Source organism: Nyctereutes procyonoides, unplaced genomic scaffold (assembly GCF_905146905.1).
Source record: "Nyctereutes procyonoides isolate TBG_1078 unplaced genomic scaffold, NYPRO_anot_genome, whole genome shotgun sequence".
NCBI classification, from domain to species: domain Eukaryota; kingdom Metazoa; phylum Chordata; class Mammalia; order Carnivora; family Canidae; genus Nyctereutes; species Nyctereutes procyonoides.
This window is the reverse complement of record NW_026575126.1, coordinates 15,532,918-15,558,053: the sequence shown is the minus strand read 5'-3', so window position 1 is coordinate 15,558,053 and position 25,136 is coordinate 15,532,918. Positions and strand designations below refer to the sequence as shown.

Here is a 25,136-nt window from a genome sequence, read left to right as displayed (position 1 = left end):
AGCACCACATAATTTACAATTTAATTGTCCTAATTGATTTACCTTTGTTAATGTCATGTCTCCAAATACTTGAGAGTACACTCTAAGTCAAATTTCTGTTATATTTCTCCAACTCTCCAGTACATTGAAAGTGCTTAATATATACTTACTGATTTTTAGTAACAATATAAGAAATATAAAATGAGCTCAGTTCAAAAACTTTAGATTTATAATTGTTTTCATTCTTACTTTGTTTCTTCCATGCAAGGTCAAATGTTCTACACTATGATTCTGACAATCATGGGAATTTTAATATGAATCAGTTTAACTCTTTTAATCTGCTATGGCATGTTTGATTATCAATGATTATACTTAATTGTGGTAGATAGACTACAGAAATAAATATTTTTTCAATAGTTCTAGAAATTAGTTAATTCTTACAATGTTTTAATACTTTTACCATCCTTCTATTTTATATGCCTCAAAATGATAAGCATTTCTACTTATAAAACAACCATACTTTTAGTATTTTATCCCTTAAAATATATTTTAAGAAGATTTTAATTTTATTAGAAGTCTAACGACTTTAAGGTAAAAATGCAAACTTTGTAAATTAAAAAATATTGGCAGTTAAGGTGAGAAATGCATGTAAGGTATGATTCCTATCATATCAAGGTTTAGGTCAGTCATGACTGATTAACATTCTTCAATGTTTTTCTTTTTTCTTTGCTTTAAAAGGGAGAACGTGGAAGTCCAGGTCCACTAGGTCCCCAGGGGGAAAAGGGTGTTATGGTAAGAGTCAGTGATTTGAAATATATGTTTCCAAATGCTGCAACGGCAGCATTATTGCTTGGAACTTTAACCATTTTAGAGTTAGATCCTAAAGATACTAATTGGTCATCATCCTTTTTATTATTTCTTTTTTTCTTTTTTTTTTTCCCACCCTCATATATCACTAAACAACTAGCTTCTCCCTTTCGTCACTTCCCACTGTGTATTTTTCAGAAGTACTGTATTCAGATGCCAGCCAACAAATTGTCACATAATGGAAAATGATATGCCACAACATTCATTGTAAGGTTTAATAAAATTAAATTTGCATAAAAAATCATAATTCCAGAGGTGGAATTGTCTTGAATGGATTTTAAGTAAGTGAAAATGTCTATTTTATGGTATATTTCCATTAGAATTTTCTTTAAGCAGTTTTCCTTTCGAATGCTGTTCGGCACCACAAAGCCTGCAAAGCAGATGGCTTGGTCAAATGAGTCTGTAGTTTGTTTGTTTGTTTGTTTGTTTGTTTGTTTGTCTTAGAGATTTTGTTTATTTACTCATGAGAGACACAGTGAGAGGGAGAGAGAGAGGCAAAGACACAGGCAGAGGGAGAAGCAGGCTCCATGCAGGGAACCCAACGTGGGACTCCATCCCAGGTCTCCAGGATCACACCTTGGGCTGAAGGTGGCGCTAAACCACTGAGCCCCCCAGGCTGCCTGAGTCTGTAGTTTTAAGAGAAGAAATTAAACCACCATAAATTAACTGAAATGAAAAAGAAAATTCAATTAGGATTCTACTTTTCTTTCATAGCTTATAGTTTATATGGCACATATCATTATTGCCACTGTTTCATGACTTTGTGGTCCTGATGTAATTCTTTGATATGTGAAACATCAGAATCCAGAATTCATCTTGTTCTCTTGTGTCTTTAAGGTTAGGAATAGCTGACAAATATTGTATATAGGTTGCATTTTTTTAGTTTATTAAATAGTTTCTAAATATAGGAACTAGAACAAGAAAAATAATGAAAGAATCTTGCTTTCAGAAAATATATTGTAATAGATCTGGTGGCACATAATACTGTCTACAAATTTATTTTACCTTAGTTTCAACTTCTGTATTGTAAGCAAAGTACTATGAGATTGTTTTTTTAGCTACACCCAGTTCTGTCTACTAAGAAATTTAATATACCCATTAGGTTAATCAATTTCAGGAATTATTACCTACTAAGACGTTCTCTGAATTAGTATTAATACCATAAAAGGCGTGTTCCTTCTAAAATTTAATAGGCTAGAGTATTTATACATATTCATATTCCTTAATTATAGAATTCTCTGGCCTCTTACAATGAAATGACTTCTTAATCTGTATAATATGACATACATCTATTTATAGTTTAACAAAACCTACAGAAAGATAAGATGAATATTCTCTTCTCAATAGATCATAATATGTGATTCTGGTTAGCAAATTTCTTTTCTAAGGAAAGAGTTACTAATAAAAGGCTATACAACTTCTGTGTAAACATGTCTTATTTCTAACTATGGTACATTTCTCACGACCTTTTTTATCTTGGATAGGAAAGAGAGATCTTATTTACATTACATTTTTATTACTATTTATAATTTACTGGTTTGTCTTCAATGAAAAGAATAAGATATGATGGAGACTTTATATCTTTCATATTTTCGCTCAAATTGTAGGGATATCCAGGTCCTCCTGGGGATCCAGGACCCATTGGTCCACTGGGATTACCTGTAAGTAAAGAAAAGATTTATAATTCCCTTTAAGTCTATGATTTTGGTTATATACTACTTTTTATTGTTATGCAAAAGAAGTAATGTATAAATTGATGGAGGCTAGTTCTCTCCTCAGTCAATGCAAAACATGCTAGACTGTTTCATGGTATCTTAAACTTCCTCATCTCTACTTGCTATATTATTTATCATTACATTTAATAATCAGTACAATTCTGTAGTCTAAAACAAACATAAATGTAAACTTTCTTTTGAATAACCACATATAAGAAAGCAATCAATAATCAATCTCAGAGATGAGCTTGGATAAACAAATCACCAACAAGTCTCAACGTGTTTTTCTTAGAAATTTGCAAATATTATCAAATGACCAGACAAATCATAAAACTTTTTGATCAAACTTAAGTTTGAAAGTACTTCATTTGTTATACAGAGAAAGATAATAAAATCAAGTTCCAACATATTTTTCTTAGAAATTTGCAAATATTCTCAAACAAGCAGATAAAAGTCATAGAAACCTTTGACCAAAACTTAAGTTTTGAAAGTACTTCATTTGTTATACAGAGAAAGATAAAAAAAAATCTTGCCTCTAAAGAAATAAAGTTTGCTTATGAAAATTTGGCCATTATTATCAACTTAAATATGAAAATGGTAAGCCTTAATAAACTCCTAAACAGAACTATTATCAGAAATGGTTTATACTGTTTTGTGAAGTTTCTGTTTTGAAGATAGGTCTGACTTTCCAGTACATTGATAGGCATATTATTGACTTCTAAAATTAGGAAGATTGATGTAGATTGATAGAGTTGCCAATCTTTTTACTCACATAAGATAATAAATAAATCTAAGATCCTATAAAAGTTGATGTTTTTTATCGGCCTAATGTCCTGTTGATAAATTTCGTTTTCTAAGGAAGTCTTTATTAAAGATAATCAAGTATAAAAAATTCATTATAACTGACTTAGTAATAAGTAACAACTTTGTCTTCATTAAGGTCTATTTGTGACACATTAATTTGGTGCATTTTGTGACATATTTCATCATAAGAGAAAAAAATCGATTTTTATGTGATGGGATTATCATAAATGTCTAGAATAATGAGAAAGAAATCATGCAGCAATACTTATTGCTTTTTTGATGAACCAAGCTGATTAGACTAGTCAGATTGGCTAACTGGGTATCTCTTTCCATTGTCACTCCATGTGTTCCTCCTGAAAACCAGTTGGAATACTAGGGGAGAGAAGAATAGCAGAATAATGGGAGAGAAATGTATGGCATATATTTCATAAATAAAGCATATTTTTAAGGAGACTAATCAATTTTATTTTAAGAATTCCCAGGGAGAATTACATGTCATAAGAAAGGTTGTAACTCCTATTTTGCTAATGTTCTTATGAATTCAATAACTGATTTTTAAATTTTCAATATATAGGGTCATGTGGGGGCAAGAGGACCACCTGGGAGTCCGGGTCCTAAAGGACAAAGAGTAAGTTATCTAATGCAAGAAGTACATTAACTCAAAAAAATGATTTCATAAATAGTGATGTAGTCAGCAAAAAGAGCCCTATGTCTTCACAATTGTGTTTAGATATTGTTGGTTTTTTCCTTGTTTTCATTATATTAGATGAAACTACCTACATTGATTGAGTGTGATTCATTATCATTTGTACTCATAAAGCCATACTTTTCCATTTTATGTTTTATAAATTTTACTAATTCATATAGAATTCTTTTTCATTCTCAATTGCCAGTTCCATTCTTTGTGAGAACTGTAAATGTGAAGATGTTTAAATATTTTTTCTACTCACAAGAGACTTACATTAGCAAGGACTAATAATATCCTGACAAAATAAGAACAATTGGAAATGGAATGAAGACACATGCGGGATGACTGTTATTAATTGTAAATCATAGGTAATATAATCATTATTGTTTGGTAACTATGCATAAGAATTAAATTAGAAATCTTTTAGCCTTTTAGTCTTTGAGTCTTTTAAATCCTTTTTTTTTCTTTGAAGAAATAAAAACTACAATTTATTGCATGTCTGTCACATACCAGGCACCTTGGCATATATTATTTTACTTAATACTCAAAACTACCCAAAGAAGATGCATTGTCTCATATATTATAGCTGAAGGAAACAAAGCTCAGAGAGTCTGCCTACAGGCAAACAGAGAGAAATGATGAAACCAGGATTCAAATCTTAGTGTGTCTATCTCCCAAGCCTACGCTTATTTGACACCACACAGAATACTAAGGCGTTTTTTTAACTTGATAAATCTGAATATGTGTGCTATAAGAATTCTCCTTTCTCGTATGATTTTACTTTGATTTTTAAAGCTACTGAAGAAAATATTTAAAAACTCTAAAAACATGGCTCAACTAACAAAAGTTAAAAGCAAAACAAAAACTGCTTTTTCCAGTTGGCAAATGGGAGAAAAGTGTTATAAATGCCCAGTTTGAAATAATAACTTTAGTTCCATGTCCTGTGTTTTCAGTGAAGATTGGTGAAAGAGTGCAAATTGGTTTTTATTATTATTTCTTTTCTGAAAAACTCTGTCTCTTACTGGGTTACAAATTTACAGTCTTTAATAATTGTGATGGCTAAATCTATTTTAGCTCAAATGAGATTTAAAATGATAAAATGACAGTAAATGTTCTGTACCCAAACTGTCGTTTAATGGTCCGTACCCTGCTAGCAGGCAATAAATGGTCAGATCCAATGTGTTTATTCAACTTTGTATTAGTCAAAGTGAGAACGTTCAACCAGTTTTGTAACAATTGAAAAAAAGCAGAAATACTTTTTCTGTTTTGCCTTTTAATTAATTGAGATCTTATAGAAGCCATGTAATTAAGCAAGAACTCCTCTTGAACCACTTGTGCTTTCTCCTAAGTCGTATGCAAAGTTCTTCTGCTATGTCTTTTTCTAACCTCCCCATGATACCTGGTTAGATTGTTACCCTTTTTTCCTTTTTTTTTCTCTCCCAAGATCTTATTTAAATTCAAGTTAGTTAAATTTAAATTCATATAGTGTAGTATTAGTTTCAGGAGTAGAATTTAGTGAGTCATCACTTATACATAATACCCAGTGCTCATCACAACAAATGTCCTCCTTAAGGCTCATCACCCAGTTACCCCATCCCTCCACCCACCACCCCTCCAGCAGCCTTGTTTCTTCTCTGTAGTTAAGAGTCTCTTATGGTTTGCTTCCCCCTCTATTTTTATCATATTTTTTTTCCTTCCCTTCCCCTATGTTCATCTGATTTGTTTCTTAAATCCCATATATGATTGAAGTCACATGGTACTTGTCTCTTCGGCTGACTTATATTTTGCTTAGCATAATACACTCTAGTTCCATCCATGTTATGACAAATGGCAAGATTTTATTCTTTTTGATGGTGGAGTAATATTCCATTGTATAAATACGACACCTCTTCTTTGTCCATTCATCAGTCAATAGATTGTTATCCTTTTCTGATTTGCCACTTTGTTTTCAACTGTTGCCTCCTATTTTCCTCTTATTCTCCAAATACATTTTACTGATTATTTCCCCAAATGGCTTCTCACAATTATTTAAAGTTCATTCAATAGTCTCTAAACAGAGAAATCTTATTTATTTATTTATTTATTCATTCATTCATTTATTTATTATTTTAAAGATTTTATTTATTTATTCATGAGACACATACGGGGGGTACTGGGGGGTGGGGGCGGGAGCAGGCAGAGACACAGGCAGAGGGAGAAGCAGGCTCCATGCAGGGAGCCTGATGTGGGACTCGATCCTGGGTCTCCAGGATCACACCCTAGGCTGAAGGCGGCACTAAGCTGCTGAGCCACCTGGGCTGCCCAAGAAATCTTACTTAGGAATAAAGGCTTTGTTTAGTACAAAAACACTTCCTTGTAGGAAGATACTTCAGGTAATTCCTGAACATTGGAAATACAAAAAAAAAAAAAAAAAAAAAGAACTGAAGACCAGAATATTTGAGAAGAATATATTATTAGAAAGTTTCATTCCAGATGTCACATAATATCTTCCTATTTTTACTGTCTTCTTCTTTTCAATCTGTTCTCCACTATGGATGAACTCTCCACTATAGATGTGATCTCAATATGCCCAGTCTGTCTTTCCCAATGTTTTTCAATTGAAAAAAATAAAATAAAATAAATAAATAAAATATGTCTAGCCGACTGAGGTAAATGGAAAAGGTATCTGTCTAGAAGTTCCATGTGCTGTAGCTCTTCCAGCCCCAAAAGCTGAGGGAGTTGATCTTCCCAGCATACCTATAACCTCTCATGGCACAACTGTGTCACAGTACACTGAGGAGGAAGCTGTGCCCTACGTACATTGACCCTGAGATCACACAGATTATTATTATGGAACTAATGCTTATATGCCCTTACTGTTTTGCCTGTGACTTACACTGTTATCACATGGCCATGTGAACATCATCTATAATAGGACACACTCTTAAGGATCTGCCTGCCTATCAATCTGCCATTCAACTATCTAACATTTACCGGTTTCTTATAGTTTGTCAAGCATTTTCCTCATACCAAGGAGGATTCAAGGATAACTATCTTTTAGATCTGGACCACTTGGATTTTGCTATTTAATTAGTTTCAACCCAGTGGCTTTTGAAGTATTGTACAATATTAGTACTTTTCCAGAGGATAAGAAAAATTCAACAGGCAGCAATGTCCGCCAGCTTAGAAAACAACCTAAACAAATTAATCTAATGAAGATTTGTCTAACCTGCTTTATGAAGGTTGCATAATCCTGCTTTTTATATAGTTGAAAAAGAACAGGATTGGTTAAAAGTATTATTCTTATGGTTTGAGATTCTTAGGTGAGAGATTTGGCCTAAATTTAAGGTATTATTATTATTTATCCTACATACTCTAAGCTTTTTTTTTCGCCTGCCAAATTTGGCTAAAGAATAATCATTTAAGTGTAGTAAGATAATTTAATATGCCAAAGCTAATTAATATGTACAATCATATATGTCATATAGATAATAAAAGCTAGCAGATTCTCTACTGCAGTATCAGAAAGATGGTGGCTTAGGCTTTTTGGGTCACCAGGGATCAGCACAACGTTAGCTGTTGTCCCTCTTGTGCACATTTAACTCTCTGGGGCTAGGTAGCAGATCCTTTGGTATCTCTCCAGTATGTACTTCTGTGTCCTCTCTCCAGCCGCCCTAACAGGAAGATGACATACTGAGCAAAGTTAACCTCTCCTTCCTTGCCCATGGATTGAGCCTTTGATCATTAGGTAACTTCAGATTTTTGTACCCTTTCTTGCCGGGAGGAAGGGGTATACAGGCATACAACTGAGTAATTTTTTTATTCTATACTACTTAATACTTAAGTGAGGGAAAAAATTGAAATAAACTGTCTTAGAAATATGTAATGGCTTAAGGTTTTCTGTGCAAGAGGTGGAATGGATAGGACCATAAAAATTCTGATTTGTGGCTTCTTCTTTTTTTTTTTTTTTTTTTTTTTTTTTGATTTGTGGCTTCTTTAAGGAAATGCAAACCACATTGGGAAACCAGCTATCAGCATTTGCATTTAGATTCAGTGCTATTGCTACCTGGAGCACTCCAGGTATTAAAGATGAGCTTTTTGTGTGGTTTCTTCTCCTGAAAAAGTTTATAACAAGATTAGAAAGAAATTATTTTTCCCACAAAATGACAGATAATATTAGGTTTTGTTTAAGGGAACATTTGTCCCAGCTATATCAATCGAGAGCCAGAACAGACTGCTAGGCATAATTAGTTAGGCATCTGAGTAATTTAAAATTAATAGAGGGGTCAAGCAAAGTGGATGTGGTTAAAAGGACAACAAATATACTGAATCCCAGTCAGAAAGACATTTGTTCTGTGAATAAAGGTTGTTTCTTCCACTCATAGATACTTTAGCTTATTAAAATTGATTACAAGCATTATAGAGATGGTCTTAAAATTCTGATAAAAGCTTCCTACATAAACTAGTGTGCAGCTTATATCAATATATTAATGATAATTTTTTTAATTGTAACATTTATCTCCTATCATCTAATACTTCTCAGATTATACTGATTATTCAGAAATTTTGTTAACGCTTTTAAGACTATTGCCTACAATTCAAGTACTTGTTATTTTATGATACGTGCTTAATTTAGCTGAGCTATCAGACTTTATTCCAGTTTTTAGAATTTACTAATAGCCACTTTGTAGCCAACTTTAACTTCTTTTACAGATGATGAGGAAGAGATCAGATCTTTAATTTAGCTAGCATAGATTCTCCAAGAGCTTTATAGATAATTGGACCTTTTCTTTTCTTATATTTTCTTTTCTTTCCTTTAGCACACATGTATGCAACTGGGGGCAAAAGATACAAGTAGAAGGAAAGAGAGAATTTTAAGCAGGTTCCATGTCCAGCATGGAAGCCAATGCAGGGCTCTACCACAAGCTGCTGAGATCCTCACCTGAGCTGAAATCAAGAGTTGGACACTTAACTGACTGAGCCATCCAGGCACCCTGATAATCAGATATTTTAAAACAGTTATTAAAAGATAACTTTATGCCCAATTAGGTGTCTATTATATCTCTCTTAGAACTTGTCCTAAAGCTTATTTTGTTTCAGGAGTCAAAGAGAGCAGATAAACTAACCCAGGGGCAACTTTTACAAGTAATATCAGAGTGAAACTTACAGATGCTGATAAAGCTAAGCTTTTAGTTAATTAATTTGGTGTTAACTGAAACATGGAGAATATTAAGCTTTCCTAGAGTTCTTTCAGCATTAACCTGTTAACCAGCAATCTTAGGCTTTATAGCCTTTAATTAATGCAATTGCTATACGTAGACCTTTTTTTTCAAACTAAATGTGGTTATCTTTGTCATCATTGTAGGAGCAGAAATTTCTTTCTTTGTTCCCTGTGTAGTGCTGGTTTAGTAAATAATAATCTGAAAGTATTTTTTAAAGTAAAGTATTTTGATATAAAACATAATAAAATGAGTGATTATCATTACTATATGTATTCCTTAATTTTGGAGGGAGCTCTTTTCAATTATAATATCAATCAACACTTTATTTATAAATGTTTCATATTCATCTTATAAACTTCAAGTCCTATTTCAATCTAAATTCACTTGTTAACAGGATTAACCCTTACTTCTTTTTAACATTTGAAAAAATATAAACTTAATAAAGCACAACTATTTAAAGTCTTTGTATATTTAGAAGTCATATGAATCAGGCAACTCGTATCTGCAGGCTTCCATTTCTTCATATTAAAAAAGCAGAGTTTGTACTAGTTCAGCTTTGTTGTTAGATCATCTATGTTCAGAGGCAGAAACCGGCAGTTAATTATGAGATCCTCCTCCTGACCTAGGTGCAATCTTTTCTATGTATATATCCAGGCAGCCAGCCACTTAATCTGATTTTATGTAAGAAACTTGACGTCTTTGGACCAAACAATATTTTTATTATTTTTTTCTTAAATTCTAAATTTATAGCTCTATGTTTGGGAAGATTTAGTTGAATGGATACTACCATTTAAACCTAAACAGAATGACTTCTGTCTCTAGCACTAGCCTTGGAGTGCCTGCCTCATTGTGGTTGATTGTCTGGAATCACATTCATTATATTTGCCTCATCTCTCCACCCAAGCAAACCTACACTACGTTTGTTTGCTGTCATCATTCTACTAGTTCTTGTAACAAAATATCCAATATAGAGATATCAGGTTGCAAAAGGGTTAAGTGCCAACTTCCCAGTGGACACATTTTCAGTCTAGATCTCATTTGTTTTCTGTAGTGTTTTAGAATGTGGACCACTCATCTCTCCTCTTTTAAAAATTGAAGTATAGTTGACACACAATGTTACATTAATTTCAGGTATATTACATAAAGATTTAACAACTTTGTAGGTTATGCTATGCTCATCACAAGTGCCGCTGCCATCTGTCACCAGACAACACTCATTCCTTTTCATACTCTCTCAGCCACCATCTGTTATAAAATTTTGCAAAGTGTTTTCTCATATGGCAGAAAGAGGGGAATGTGCATAGAAGGTGACAGAGAAAGAGAATCAATATAGGCTGTTGAGTTTTTAAGGTAAAGGTGATGTTTAGTACAAGCTCCTAAGGGATCTTTGCACTTAAAACTTCAGAGTCATCCTTTAATAATTGTTCTTGCTTTCTTCTTCAGTCACTTAACTCTTAAACATCCCAAGCATGTGCCCATCCCAGGAAGACCTTTATAGTTTCTGTTTCTTCTGCCAGAATGATCTTCCCCATATGCCATTTTAGAGAGGCTTCGTACACCACTCTGTCTCTTACACTCGTTTATTTTACTTCCATTTGACTACTTACTGTTATTTTATAGTTTAAGTTTATATGTTTATTTGGTTGCTTATGAATTCAGGGATGTGTCTCTTCTCGCTACCGCATCGTCTGTGCTTGAAACAGTGCCTGGCTTCTAATAGGCACTCAGCAAATGTTTGTTAAATGAGTAACACCCTTTGAAGACCTCTTCTCTACTAAATTGAGTCCATATTCCTCAACTTGACATTCAAGGTTCTACACAATAAGACTGTAACTCAGTTTTACAGTCCTTTACAGTAAAATAGGGCAGAAAAGGAAGGTAGGGCCAGATCATGGAGTACCTTCAATACAGACTGAGATTGAAAGGCTAGAATTATGGTTTTAACTTTACTGTGACCAGTGGAGCTCTAGATCCTCATGGAGTGTAAGCCTTCTCTCTAATCCCATGAATGTGCCTGAGTGGATCATGGAATGCAGTACCCTAAAAGCACTCAGGAAGAGATCTATCATGGTAAGCAGCTTTTTGAGAACATAGAATAAACCAAGCTGACCTCAGATGGGATACAAGAGAAGGAGCCTAGGGGGTTCCTTCAAATCAGCATGTTGTATTGGGAAATTCGTATCACCACTCTGTATAGAAATCTTCAGTGCCTATTGATTTAAATATAAACTCTAGTCTTTCACCTTTTAAGTCCCAGTCTTTCACAATTATTTCTTAGTAATTATTTCTTAGTATAGAAAATAGTTTAGAAATCCTAAGAAATACTACATGTAGTCAGTAGTCCAGCTGAAGAGACTACTTTTTTCATTTTTGGTTATCTTTTTTCCTGCCTCTGTACCCTTTTCTCATCCTTTCTCTCTGTCCAGAGTTCCTTTTCAAGCATGACTCCAAATGTCAAAATGGTATCTTTCTTCCATATACGGAGATATGAAAACCCTCTCCCTCCTTTGAATCTTTTTAGCCCTTAAAATGCCTTATACCTCCCTATACTATCATTTGTATAATTCACCTTACCACTCTTTAAACTTCATGAAGGAGAAACTTCCTTACAGTTGTTTGTCCCCGTAACACTTACTGTGGTACCTTTTCCACAGTAGACGTTGCAGTGTTGTCAGTGTGGTAGAGTGAGTTAATTCCTTTGAAAGGGACCTTAAGACCTTCCAAGGATAGTTACAATTTAGGTGTAACTAAAGAGACATATGCCATATTTAGAGACATATGCCATCTTATTATTAGAGAGTGGCTACTGCAGCTAGTGGTTCCTCACAACTAGTGAATAAATACTGATAGCAACTTAGCTGAGAAGTTTTACTTTTACATGAGTATTCCCAGCAGTATTTTCTGTCCCTCTCCTGTGCCCTAGCTACCTTTCAGTAACTGCTGTCATGCAGGGGCATAGTGGATACAATGCAGTCAGTGCTTATTCTCTAATAAAGAGAAGAACGCCATTCCCAAAATATAAAACTTAAGACTGTTGGACAAACAAGCCAGCCGCTTATAAGTTAATGTAGAGTTGTTCTTAGAATAAATTGTGGATGGCTCCTGAGTAAATAAAGTGAACAAAATATTAAAATAACTAACCTGTATTATGTATTTGTGGTCATCTGATTTATTATTTGGCATTAAATCACTGGCTTGATTATTCCATACAAATAGGTTCATCTGTATACCTAGCTGTATTCTTTTCTGTGGCCATGGTACAGAAACAAGCAGAAGAAATTTGTCAAAAAGAAGACAATGTGTTCATTTGTAAGGATGCCTAACAGTAAGAAAAACAAAATTTCAAATTAACAGTACGCCTTTTTTTCCATCCCTAGGGACCAAGGGGACCAGATGGTCTCTTAGGGGAACAAGGTATACAAGGTGCCAAGGTAAACACTGATTTTTCTCATTTCATATGCAGTTAAGTTTTGGGGAGCCCATATATGTTCTACCTGGCTTAAAACTGTTTTAGTTCCTTACAAAAGTATGGTTCTAAATTTTCTCTTTGCATAAGTATGAAACATAAAGTTTTTACTACACACAGAGAAATGTTTTCTTTTAAATATTGAGCTATGTACTTGATGTTCTATTTTCTTGCATGTGATTATACACTAGCATGTGTAAGACCATATTTCACATCCATATTAACTCCTCTGATATTGATAATTTGTTAGGGTGAAAAAGGAGATCAAGGAAAAAGAGGGCCTTATGGTCTTATTGTAAGTAGTAAAGCATTTCACATTAAAGATAAACATATAAAATCTTCACTGTTTTTCTTGGTGTGTGTGGTTAATATTTGGTGAGTGACCTACCATGACCCAAGCCTTTTCTTCTTTATGTAGGGTAAGACTGGAAACCCTGGAGAGAGAGGAGTTCAAGGGAAACCAGTAAGTAATAAAGAATAATTAAGCTCTGAATAAATTTTATTCATTTTATTCTCTGGCACAACTGTCATTACTATCAGTACATTAGACTAAGAGAATAACAATTATTTTCCTCCTTCAGTCATTAGGGAGATATTTGATTTGTGCAGGTTTCTTATACATTCTGGGCCTTGGTTTTACCTGTTTTTAAACTGGTGGTGATAACTGTTGCTTTTATTCTACCCTAGTTCTGATTAATTTTTCTATAAAGTCTGTTTCAAAATAAATGGTGGGCAGCCCGAGTGGCTCAGTGGTTTAGTGCCGCCTTCAGCCCAGGGTGTGATCCTGGAGTCCCGGAATCTAGTCCCACATCGGGCTCCCTGCATGGAGCCTGCTTCTCCCTTTGCCTGTGTCTCTGCCTCTCTCTCTTTCTCTGTGTGTGTCTCTCATGAATAAATAAATAAAATCTTAAAAAAAATTAAAAAAATAAAATGGTGAGATTATTATATAAATATAGTAGAATATTAATAAAGCCAACATAATAAGAAGTTTCTTTGAGGCGTCTGGCCTACTTTTATTTTAATTCAATTTGAGCATTCTTTAGACCCTTGGAGCATGGAGGGAGCTATGTGTGTCATCGTGCTTTGCCATGCCACTGCTCTAAGAATTTTTAATATTATACAATGCTAAATATTTTACTACCATCAAAAAACCTTTTCAGAAAGTATAAATTTTTTGCCCTGAGTGGCAACAAGTTTTTTTTTTTTTTTATGATCATAGCACAAAAAAGCAGGATTTTGTCAACTAGAGAAGATCACAATGTCTTCATTCACTAATGAAGGAGAGAAATATTAAAAACAAAAAAAGATACACATATGCATATGTACACACACACATATACTGGTACATATATATAAAATTTTGAGTAATCTTAATTGTATGAGCTTTCAAAAATATATTTCTGATTTTATTTAGAATCCTAATTTTTATCATAATTATAATTTGTATGACATCTTGCTTTATCATATATGTATCTATGCACAATTTAAAGTTATAAAATTAGATAATAGTTTAAATAGACAGCAACTGAACAGTCAGAAAAAGATAAGAGAAAAATCTTTTTTTCTGCTATAGCAGTTGTCACTAAGGTCACTGCATTTACTTGTTCCTCTTTGAAATCTGCTGCCCCCTGCCTGTTGTTTCCCGTAATAGCATGATATGTGACAGTGGTCAAATCTAAAGCATCAGAGACCTAAAAGAGAAAAATTACTGTATCCAGGGAAAGAATTTATGTGTGACAGTGTTATTTATTGAAGTCATCGCCAAAGAACATTCTTTGAGTATTAATATTCATCATCTGGGTTTCTGTTATATCAATGCAAATGGTATTTCTGTAGATTCTTTTCACTTTGCTATGTTGTATATAAAGCTTAAAATATATGGCAATGAGTAGAGAAATTTGAAGCTCATCACATTCTTGTTATTGTAGAGAAAGGAAGCTGAGAGAAATAAAATACTCATTTTATATATTATTGACTTCCTTAGAATTTTACTTTCATTTGCAGCCTATTAGATATGCCTAGATAAATGCAAAATGTGATATTTGACTTCCTCAATCAAATAAAAGACATTAGACCCATTTGTAACCATAGCTTAAGGCAAGCAATTGAGTACAGTGACTTTAGTGAAGGATATGGGTTGGACATTAAATCATGAGTTTATAATAGTTGTTGAGGTTTACATTATCTCCTTCTTGATTGAACTGAAAAAGACTTCTGAGATCTTAGGGAAGCTAGGATCAATCAGACCAAGAAATGCAGATGGTCCCAAAGATTTATTTGATCCTCCACAGTAATCTAGATGTCTCTAGTCATCTATGCAACTGTCAGCAAGCAGGCAGTGCTGTATAATAGAAAGATATATTGAAGATCAGACTGACCTTTGCTCCAGTACATGCTTCTAACAGCTGTATAGTTTGACTAAATTGGTTAACTCGCTGGATATTTTCCTTGTATGTAAAATTAGAGAGACATCTCTAAATTGTCATAATTCTAAAGCCAGGTATTAAATGAAAAATGGTAACGCATTTCTTGCCGAGATAATCAGGAGAAGTACATCTGTCAATGGGCCAACTCTGTTTCCTGTACTTGCCTTCCATCCACATGTAGATCTGACTCATGATCCATGGTGTTATTAAGGTACACCTGGGTAATTGCTAAAAACCTGGGTAATTGTTTTTAGATATCTAAATCTGATAAAAACACTTCTTGATTTTTTTTAAACGTAGATATTCTTTCAGTTGATAAGTTAGTGATGTTAAATCTCCAATGATTTTGTATTTCTGTCTCTCTTTAAATTTGTCAAATTTTGCTCTATATATTTTAAAACACTATTTTAAGAATATTCACATTTATGATTATAATGTCTTCCTGATGAACTGACCCCCTTTTATTTTTACAAAAAATTCCTCTATATCTCTAGTAATACTTTTTATTCCTGCTAATACTGTTTGTTTTGACATTTGCTTTATTTGATCAATAAATCTCTACAGCCTACTTATGCTTGCAGCTTGCTTGGCCTATCTTTTTCATTCATTTACTTTCAACCCATCTGCATTTTGGCATCTAAAGTACGTGTCTTTTAATTGGGTCTTTTTTATTATTATTATTCGTTCTGAAGATCTCTATCTTTTAATTAGTGTTCGGTCCATTTCCATTTAATGTAATTATCAGTTTGGTTGTACTTTGATCAAGTACAATGCTTTGATCAAGCATTTTATGGTTATTCTTCCCTTGTGGTAGTATTGTTGTTCAGTGCCTTCTTTTGGCATTGAGCACTCCATTTTAATTTAGATATTGGCTTTTTATCTATATTTCTTTGAACTATTATTTTTAAGTGATTATTTTAAGCCAGGACTCAGTAAACATTTTCTGTAGAAAACAAGTGCTGGTCCAGATTTGACCCCCAGGCTGTAGTTTGCCAGTTGCTGGTTTAAGGATTATAGTACACATCCTAACTTTCCAACGTCTGCTTAGAGTTAATATAGTAATGCTTAACATAATTGTAAGAAATTTGCAACTGTATACATCGATTCACATTCAACATCCTGTTGTATATACTATCATTGTTTTCATGTCTTACATCTATGTGTGCTATAAACCCTTTTTTGCAAAGTTAAATTTTGCTTTAATATAAAGTATTTTTGTTTTAATATAAGTGAAATATGTGTTTTAGGGTATTTATGGGAAAAGTAGCATTTAAAAAAAATTTATCTATACATTTACTTTTCTTATATTCTCCATTGTTTTTCTGTAGATCTTCATTTCCAAATGGTATCATTTCCCTGAAGCCTATAGAACTTCCTTTAGATTCCTTATAGTCAAATTTTGCCAGTCATGAATTCTCTTAATATTTGTTTGTGAAAAAGTGTTTGCTTCACTTTCATTTTTTAATTTTATATGAATTCTTTTTTAAAGTTTTTAATTTAAGTTAGTTAACATACAGTATTATATTAATTTCTGGTGTACAGTATAGTAATTTAACACTTCCATACATCACTCTGTGCTCATCACAACAAGTACACTCCTCAATCCACATTACTTGGTTAGTCCATTCCCCTGGGCACCCACCTCCCATCTGGTAACCATCAATTTGTTCTCTATAGTTCATAGTCTGTTTCTTGGTTTGCTTCTCTCTCTCTCCTCTCTCTCTCTCTCTCTCTCTTTGCCTTTGCTGGTTTGTTTTGTTTCTTAAATTCCACATATGAGCAAAATCATTTTTTCCACTGGATATAGAATTATGGATTAAGAGGGCTTTCTTTTATTTGTTTCCATTCAGTACTATAAAGATCACATGTCATTTTCTTTGGGCCTCAACTATTTCTGATGAGAAGTCCACATTTATCTGTATCATTATTCCCCCTGCATGTAATGTATCATTTTTCTCTGGCTGCTTTCAAGGTTCTCTACTTGCAACTGTTAGTAGTTTGACTAGTAGTTTGATGTGCCTACATGGATCTCCTTTGCATTTATTATTCAGCTTGAGATTTGCTGAGCTTCTTTTGTGTGTAAATTACCGTTTTCACTAAATTTAGAAGTTTTTCAACTTTGTTTTTTTCCTATTCTATCTTCTCTTTCCTTTCCTTCTTGGATTCCAATTAAATACGTATTAAACATTTTGATATCATCTCTCAAGTCCCTGAGGCCTCATTCATTCCTTTTTTTTTTTTTTCAAAGATTTTGTTTATTTATTCACGAGAGACAGGCACAGACATAGGCAGATGAAGGAGCAAGCTCCCTGCAGGGAGCCTGATGAGGAACTCAGTCCCCAGGCCAGGGGATCCCAACCTGAGCCAAAGGCAGACGCTGAACCACTGAGCTACCCAAGTGCCCTGGCTTTAGTCATTCCAATTTTAATCTGTTTCCTGTTTTCTTTTTTAATTGGATAACCTAATTCTATCTTCCTACTCACTTTTTAAGCCCACTCAGCAAAACTTTATTTATGATATGGAATTTTAAATGTTTATTTCAGATATTTTTTGTTCTGTAATTTCCATTTTTATAGATGCTGTTCTTCTGAGATTTCCTATTTGTCATTCATCATAACTGCATTTTTATTTACATTACTGAGCATATTTATAATAGCCACTTTAAATCCTTATGGGATAATTCTACCATTTGGGTAATTTTGAGTTTGCTCTCCATTAATTGTCTTTTCTTGTAAATATGGGAAAATTTTCCTGTCTAGTAGTTTTGAGTTATATCTTGGACATTTTATTTTCTTAAGTAGTCTCTATGCTCAGCATGGAGCCCAACAAGGAGCTTGAACTCATGACCCTGAGATCAAAACCTGAGCTGGGATCAAAAGTCAGATGTTTCACTGACTGAGCCACCCAGGCACTCCTATATGTTGAACATTTTAAATGGTTCATTGTTTCATTTTGTTTTTTGATTTGGCAAATCATTAACTTGATTGCTTTCAAACTCCAAATTCTCTCTCCCCTGTAGTAGCTCCCTGCTAAAAACTCTGTCCAATTCTTTTTTGGCTTTGGTAGGATGCTTGGTATGTACCATATCAATACTTACTTCAAATGTTACCAAGAGATTTAAGCAGAGTTTACACTCAGAATTTGAGATTCCTTCTCTCCGGATTACTCTTCCATCATTTCCCAGCAGCTGTCACTCCACATTCCACCTTCTAGTTCTCCATGCCAGTAAGACTGTAGATTTCTATCCTCTTTTTTTCTTAATCATCCTATATAGCTTACCTTCTGGCTAAAAGCCGTATTTAAAATAAAAAATCAAACACTCATTTTAGTGCCATTCCTTTCTTCTACATGTAGACCTCTCCACTCTAATTTTTACCTGCTTTTTATCTTTCTTCAATGTTTTCAGGCTTTTATAAGATATTTTGTCCTGGGTTTATAGTTATCTGTAACTATAGGTGTTTTGACAGGAGCTACTTGGCCAATATTGGAAGTGGAAACTCTTAACAGTTCTTTAAGTAGTTTCCTGAAGTAACTCAGAATATTTGAGAAATATTTATTTCATAATCCTTACATTACACAAAGTATATAGTATTAACTATTCTTTCTCTCTTTTCAGATAATGAGATACAGTTTTCATAATCCTACAATGAAATAACATTTACATGCTTGCTTATCCTTATAGAAAAACCTTTGAGGATGATCTATATATTTACTGAATATGGAAAAGGCATTGAGTGTTTGATTTTTTGTTGAAATCAGTAGAATGCAATTCAGTATAGTGGATGAGCATGGCATTGGAATCAGACATTGGACATCAAATACTGGTTCTGCCACTTACGAGGTGTTTTGACTTTATAAAAATTATTTAACCTCACTGAGTCTCAGTTTTTGTATCTTTAAAATGAGATATCTTTTGGGGAGCACAGGTGGTACAGTCAGTTAAGCATCTGACTCTTGGTTTCGGCTCAGGTCAGATATGAGTTGTGAGATCAAGCCTGGCATCAGGCTCCATGCTCAGTACAAAGTCTGCTTGGATTTTTCTCTCTCTCGCTCTCTGCCCTCCCCCCACCACCACACACATGCAAGTGCACTATTCTCTCTCTCTCAAATAAATATTTTTTAATAAAAATAAAATAAAATGAGATTTTTTAATAATAAATTTATTTTTTTATTGGTGTTCAATTTACCAACATACAGAATAACACCCAGTGCTCATCCTGTCAAGTGCCCCCCTCAGTGCCTGCCACCCATTCACCCCCACCCCCGCCCTCCTCCCCTTCCACCATCCCTAGTTCGTTTCCCAGAGTTAGGAGTCTTTATGTTCTGTCTCCCTTTCTGATATTTCCCACACATTTCTTCTCCCTTCCCTTCTATTCCCTTTAACTATTATTTATATTCCCCAAATGAATGAGAACATACACTGTTTGTCTTTCTCCGATTGACTTACTTCACTCAGCATAATACCCTCTAGTTCCATCCACGTTGAAGCAAATGGTGGGTATTTGTCGTTTCTAATGGCTGAGTAATATTCCATTGTATACATAAACCACATCTTCTTTATCCAGTCATCTTTCAATGGACACCGAGGCTCCTTCCACAGTTTGGCTATTGTGGCCATTGCTGCTATAAACATCGGGGTGCAGGTGTCCCGGCGTTTCATTGCATCTGAATCTTTGGGGTAAATCCCCAGCAGTGCAATTGCTGGGTCATAGGGCAGGTCTATTTTTAACTCTTTGAGGAACCTCCACACAGTTTTCCAGAGTGGCTGCACCATTTCACATTCCCACCAACAGTGTAAGAGGGTTCCCTTTTCTCCGCATCCTATCCAACATTTGTGGTTTCCTGCCTTGTTAATTTTCCCCATTCTCACTGGTGTGAGGTGGTATCTCATTGTGGCTCAACACCAAAGAAACAAACAATCCAATCATGAAATGGGCAAAAGACATGAAGAGAAATCTCACAGAGGAAGATATAGACATGGCCAACATGCACATGAGAAAATGCTCTGCATCACTTGCCATCAGGGAAATACAAAATTAGATTTTATAGTTATATCAAATGATGTTCATTATGTGCTTGGCATATGCTTTCAATACATAGTAACAAATACTCATTATTCTCTGAGTCATCATTATCATAATTGCTGGGTTGAAGTCGAGCAAGAAGTTCTACTACAAAGAGTATATTTTCAATACTATCTGAAAAGCCTTAATGGGGATTTTTATTTTGTACTGGCTTGTGCTTTGTTTGTCTCTAATAAAAATAAGGAGATCCACTTAGATCATTTCATAACTTTGCCAAACAGCTTTTATGAACCATTAACCTTGTTGAAAGTATATATCAAGCTTGACATGGTATATGAACACATGTTACAAAACAAATCAGGCAGACATTATTTAAGTTTCTAAACTTTTTCTGTATATTTCAGTTGGTATATGAGGCACAAAAGGAACCCTTATATTGATCCTGTCTCTTTAACTTTGGAGCCTGGAGTGAATGGATAACATAAAATTTTCATGACTGAAACAAGGCCTTAGTCAGCTGTGAGTCTGTGATTTCACATATCTTTCTTTCCTTAACCAGAGAACTACACACACCTAAATATAGCATTAATGACTATAACTTAGAAATTTTTTTATGTTGCTAGGAATTTTAAATAATTTTACTTCCAATTTAATATCATATTTTTCTTAGCATTTAGTTTTAATATAAAATGGTGATTGTGGTCTGCTGTATAACTGCCAACTTCTCAGGGTCAATAATGTAGATCAAGCAAATTACAAATAGGGAAAGGCATAATTTCCATATCATTCATAGTCATCAATGTCTGGCGCACAATACATCCTCAATATATTGTTAAATGGAATAATCAAAGAGGATCTGAAATTTGATTTAGTTTTCTATACCATTTTAGAATATACACCCACTTCTGAGACTCAATTTAATGGTACCATAGATGGCATGATGTAAAAATAAGGGAAAATAAAGGATGTTAGAGTTCAATTTAGTCATTTCTGGCCATCTAGCTTCTGAGACTCCTATGCCTTACCAGTTTTTAAGGACATAAGTTATACTTACTAACACATCACAAGGTTGTTAGTTTTGGAGAAAGAAACCATTTTTATAGCAATATTAAAGGTATAAAAATTTAAAATAATTCTGGATAATTGTCTCTGAATATAAGTGGGGATTAAGTATAAGAATACAGATAGGTATAAGGAATTTCTACAACTCAACAACAACAAAAAAGACAACTTGATTAAAAATGAGCAAAAGGACTTGAATGGACATTTCTCCAAAGAAGATATACAAATGGCCAATAAGCACTTGAAAAGATGCTCAATATTACTAGATATTAGAGAAATGTGAATCTGAAACACAATGAGATAACCACTTCTCACCCCCTTAGAACAGCTATTATTAAAGAAAAACTGAAACAAAACACACATACACACACAAAGTAACTAGTGTTGGCAAAGAAGTAGAAAAACTAGAACCGTTGTGCATTGCTGACGGAAATGTAAAATGGTAAGGTTGTATTCCTAGGTATCTTATGTTTTGGTACAATAGTAAGGTGAGAGTGCTATGGAAAACAGTTTGGTTTTCCTTAAACAGTTCAACATAGCATTAATATGTAACCCATCAATTCCACTTTAGATATATACCTCAAAGAATTGAAAGCAGGAACTTAGAAACTTTAACACTTTTGTGGTGTTTATAGGCATAGTATTCACAATACCCAAAAGGTAGAAAACCCAAGTGTCCACTGATGGATGAATGGATATACAAAATATGATATAAACCTACAATGGAATACTATTGAACTTTAAAAGTAAAGAAAGTTTTTTAAAGTTTTTATTTAAATTCTGATTAATTAACATAACAGTATAATATTAGTTTCAGGCATACAATTTAGTGATTCAGCACCTCCATACATTACCAGGTGCCCATCACAAATGTACTCCTTAATCCTCATCACCTAGGTAATCCATGCACCCCACATACATCTCCCTTCTGGTAACCATCAGTTTGTTCTCTAGTTCACAGTCTGTCTCTTGGTTTACCTCTCTTCTTTTTTTTTTCCTATGCTTCTTTGTTTTGTTTACTAGATTCCACATGTGAGTGAAATCATACGGTATTTATCTTTCTCTGACTGACTTCTTTCACTTAGCACAATACTCTCTAGCTCCATCCATGTCATTGCAAATGGCATGATTTCATTCTTTTTTATGGCTGAGTAATACTCCAGTGTGTGTATCACATCTTTATCCATTCTTCAGTCAATGGATACTTGGGCTGATTCCATATCTTGGCTTTTATAGATAATGCTGCTATAAACATTGGGGTGCATGTATCCCTTTGAATCAGCATTTTTGTATTCTTTAGGTAAATACCTAGTAGTGTGATTGCTGGATCAATGAGTGCTTGTATTTTTAACTTTGTGGAACCTCCATACTATTTTTCAGAGTAACTGTACCAGTTTGCCTTCCCACCACCAGTGTAAGAGTCTTACCCTTTCTCTATATCCTCACCAACACCTATTGTTTCCTATGTTGTCAATTTTAGCCATACTGGCAGGAGTGAGATGATACCTCATTATAGTTTTGATTTGCTTTTCCCTCATAGTAGGTAATGTTGAGCATTTCTCTTCATGTGTCTATTAGCCATCTGTATGTCTTCTTTGGAAAAGTGTCTATTCATGCCTTCTGCCTATTTTTTAACTGGATTATTTGGTTTTTGGGTGTTGAGTTTTGTAAGTTCTTTATACATTTTGGATACTAACCTTTTATCAGATATGTCATTTGCAAATATCTTCTCCCATTCCAAAGGTTGCTATTTAATTTTGATTGTTTCCTTTGCTGTGTAGAAGCTTTTTATTTGGAAGAAGTCCCAACAGTTTACTTTTGCTTTTGTTTCCCTTGCCTTAGAAGACATATGTTTAGAAAGATGTAGCTACAGTCCATGTCAGATAAGTTACTGCCTATGTTCTCTTCTAAGATTTTTATGGTTTCAAGTCTCACATTTCAGTCTTTAATCCATTTTGTTGTTGTTGTTTAAAGATTTTATTTATTCATGAGAGACACAGAGAGAGAGGCAGAGACATAGGCAGAGGGAGAAGCAGGCTACCCGCAGGAAGCCTGATGTGGGACTCAATCCCAGGTCCCAGGATCACAACCTGAGCCAAAGGCAGATGCTCAACCACTGAGCTACCCAGGCATCCCCTTTAATCCATTTTCAATTTATTTTTGTGTATGGTGCAAGAAAGTGATCCTGCTTCATTCTTTCTATTGCTATCTAGTTTTTCTCAATACCATTTGTTGTTAAAGAGACTATCATTTTCCCATTGGATATTCTTTCCTGCATCATAGGAGATCAATTGACCATATAATTATGGGTTTGTTTCTGGGTTTTCTGTTCTGTTCTATTGATCTATATGTTTATTTTTGTGCCAGTACCATTACTGTTTTGATCACTACAACTATGTAATATAAGTTGAGGGTCCAGAATTGTGATGCCTCCAGCTTTGCTTTTCCTTTTCAAGATTGCTTTGACTGTTTGGGGTCTTTGTGGTTCCATACAAATTTTAGGATTGCTTGTTCTAGCTCTGTAAAATGTGCTACTGGTATTTTGATAGGGATTTCATTAAATCTGTAGATTGCTTTTGTGTAGTGTTGACATTTTAATAATATTTGTTCTTCTAATCCATGAGCATGGGATCTCTATCCATTTCTTTGTGTCATCTTCAATTTCTTTCATCAGTGTTTTATAGTTTTCAGAGTCTAAGTCCTTCACCTCTTTGGTTAAGTTTATTCCTAGGTATCTTATGTTTTTGGTACAATTGTAAATGGGATTGATTCCTTAATTTCTCTTTCTGCTGCCTCATTATTGGTGTATAGAAATGCAACAGATTTCCATACATTGATTTTTGTGTTCTGTGACTTTACTGAACTGATTTGTCAGTTCTATCAGTTTTGGGTGAAATCTTTTGCATTTTCTATATATGGTATTATGTCATCTGCAAATAGTGAAAATTTTACTTCTTTCTTCCCAGTTTGGATGCCTTTTATTTCTTTATGGTGTCTGACTGCTATGGTTAGGATTTCCAGTACTCTGTTGAATAGAAGTGACAAGAGTAGACATCCCTGTCTTGTTCTTGACCATAGAGGAAAAGCTCTCAATTTCTCCCCAGTGAGGATATTAGCTACGGATTTTTCATAAATGGCCTTTATTATGTTGAGATATATTCCCTTTAAACCTACTTTGTTAAGAGTTTTTATCATGAGTGGATGTTGTACTGTCAAATGCTTTTCCTGCATCTATTGTCTTGATCATCTGGTTCTTTTCCTTTCTTTTATTAATGTGATGTATAACATTGATTGATTTGTGAATATTCAACCACCCTTTCAGCCCAGGAATAAATCCCAGCTGAAGGTGGTGAAGGATTTTTTTTTAATATACTGTTGGATTTGATCTGCTAGTATTATGTTGAGGATTTTTGCAAGCATGTTCATCAGAGATATTGACCAATAGTTCTTCTTGGTAGTATTTTTCTGGTTTTATTATCAAGGAAATCCTGGCCTCAGAGAATAAATTTGGAAGTTTTCATTCCTTATCTATTTTTTGGAGTAGTTTGAGAAGAATAAGTATTAACTCTTCTTTAAATGTTTGGTAGAATTCATCTGTGAAGCCATCTAGTCCTGGACTTTAGTTTTTGGGGATTTTTTTGGGGGGGGATTTTTTTTTTTACTGATTCAATTTCTTTGCTGACTATTGGTCTGTTCAAGTTTTCTATTTCCTTTTGTTTCAACTTTGATAGTTCATATGTTTCTAGGGATTTATCCATTTTTTAAGGTTGTCCAGTTCGTTGACATATAGTTTTCATAATATTCTCTTATAGTTATTTGTATTTCTGTGGTGTTGATTATTATTTCTTCTTTCTCATTTGTGATACTATTTTTTGAAGGGCACTTTCTCTTTTCTTCTTGATAA

General features: G+C 33.9%; 1 protein-coding gene across 1 annotated transcript in view; it reads left to right on the top strand.

Annotated features, from left to right (window-relative positions):
• Window positions 1–25,136, top strand: part of COL24A1 (collagen type XXIV alpha 1 chain) — a 384,669-nt gene that overhangs the window by 211,331 nt on the left and 148,202 nt on the right. The window contains exons 27-32 of the mRNA XM_055339781.1: window positions 718–771; window positions 2,454–2,507; window positions 3,940–3,993; window positions 12,632–12,685; window positions 12,971–13,015; window positions 13,139–13,183. Coding sequence (XP_055195756.1) covers window positions 718–771; window positions 2,454–2,507; window positions 3,940–3,993; window positions 12,632–12,685; window positions 12,971–13,015; window positions 13,139–13,183 — 306 coding nt within the window. The remainder of the gene's footprint in view (window positions 1–717; window positions 772–2,453; window positions 2,508–3,939; window positions 3,994–12,631; window positions 12,686–12,970; window positions 13,016–13,138; window positions 13,184–25,136) is intronic.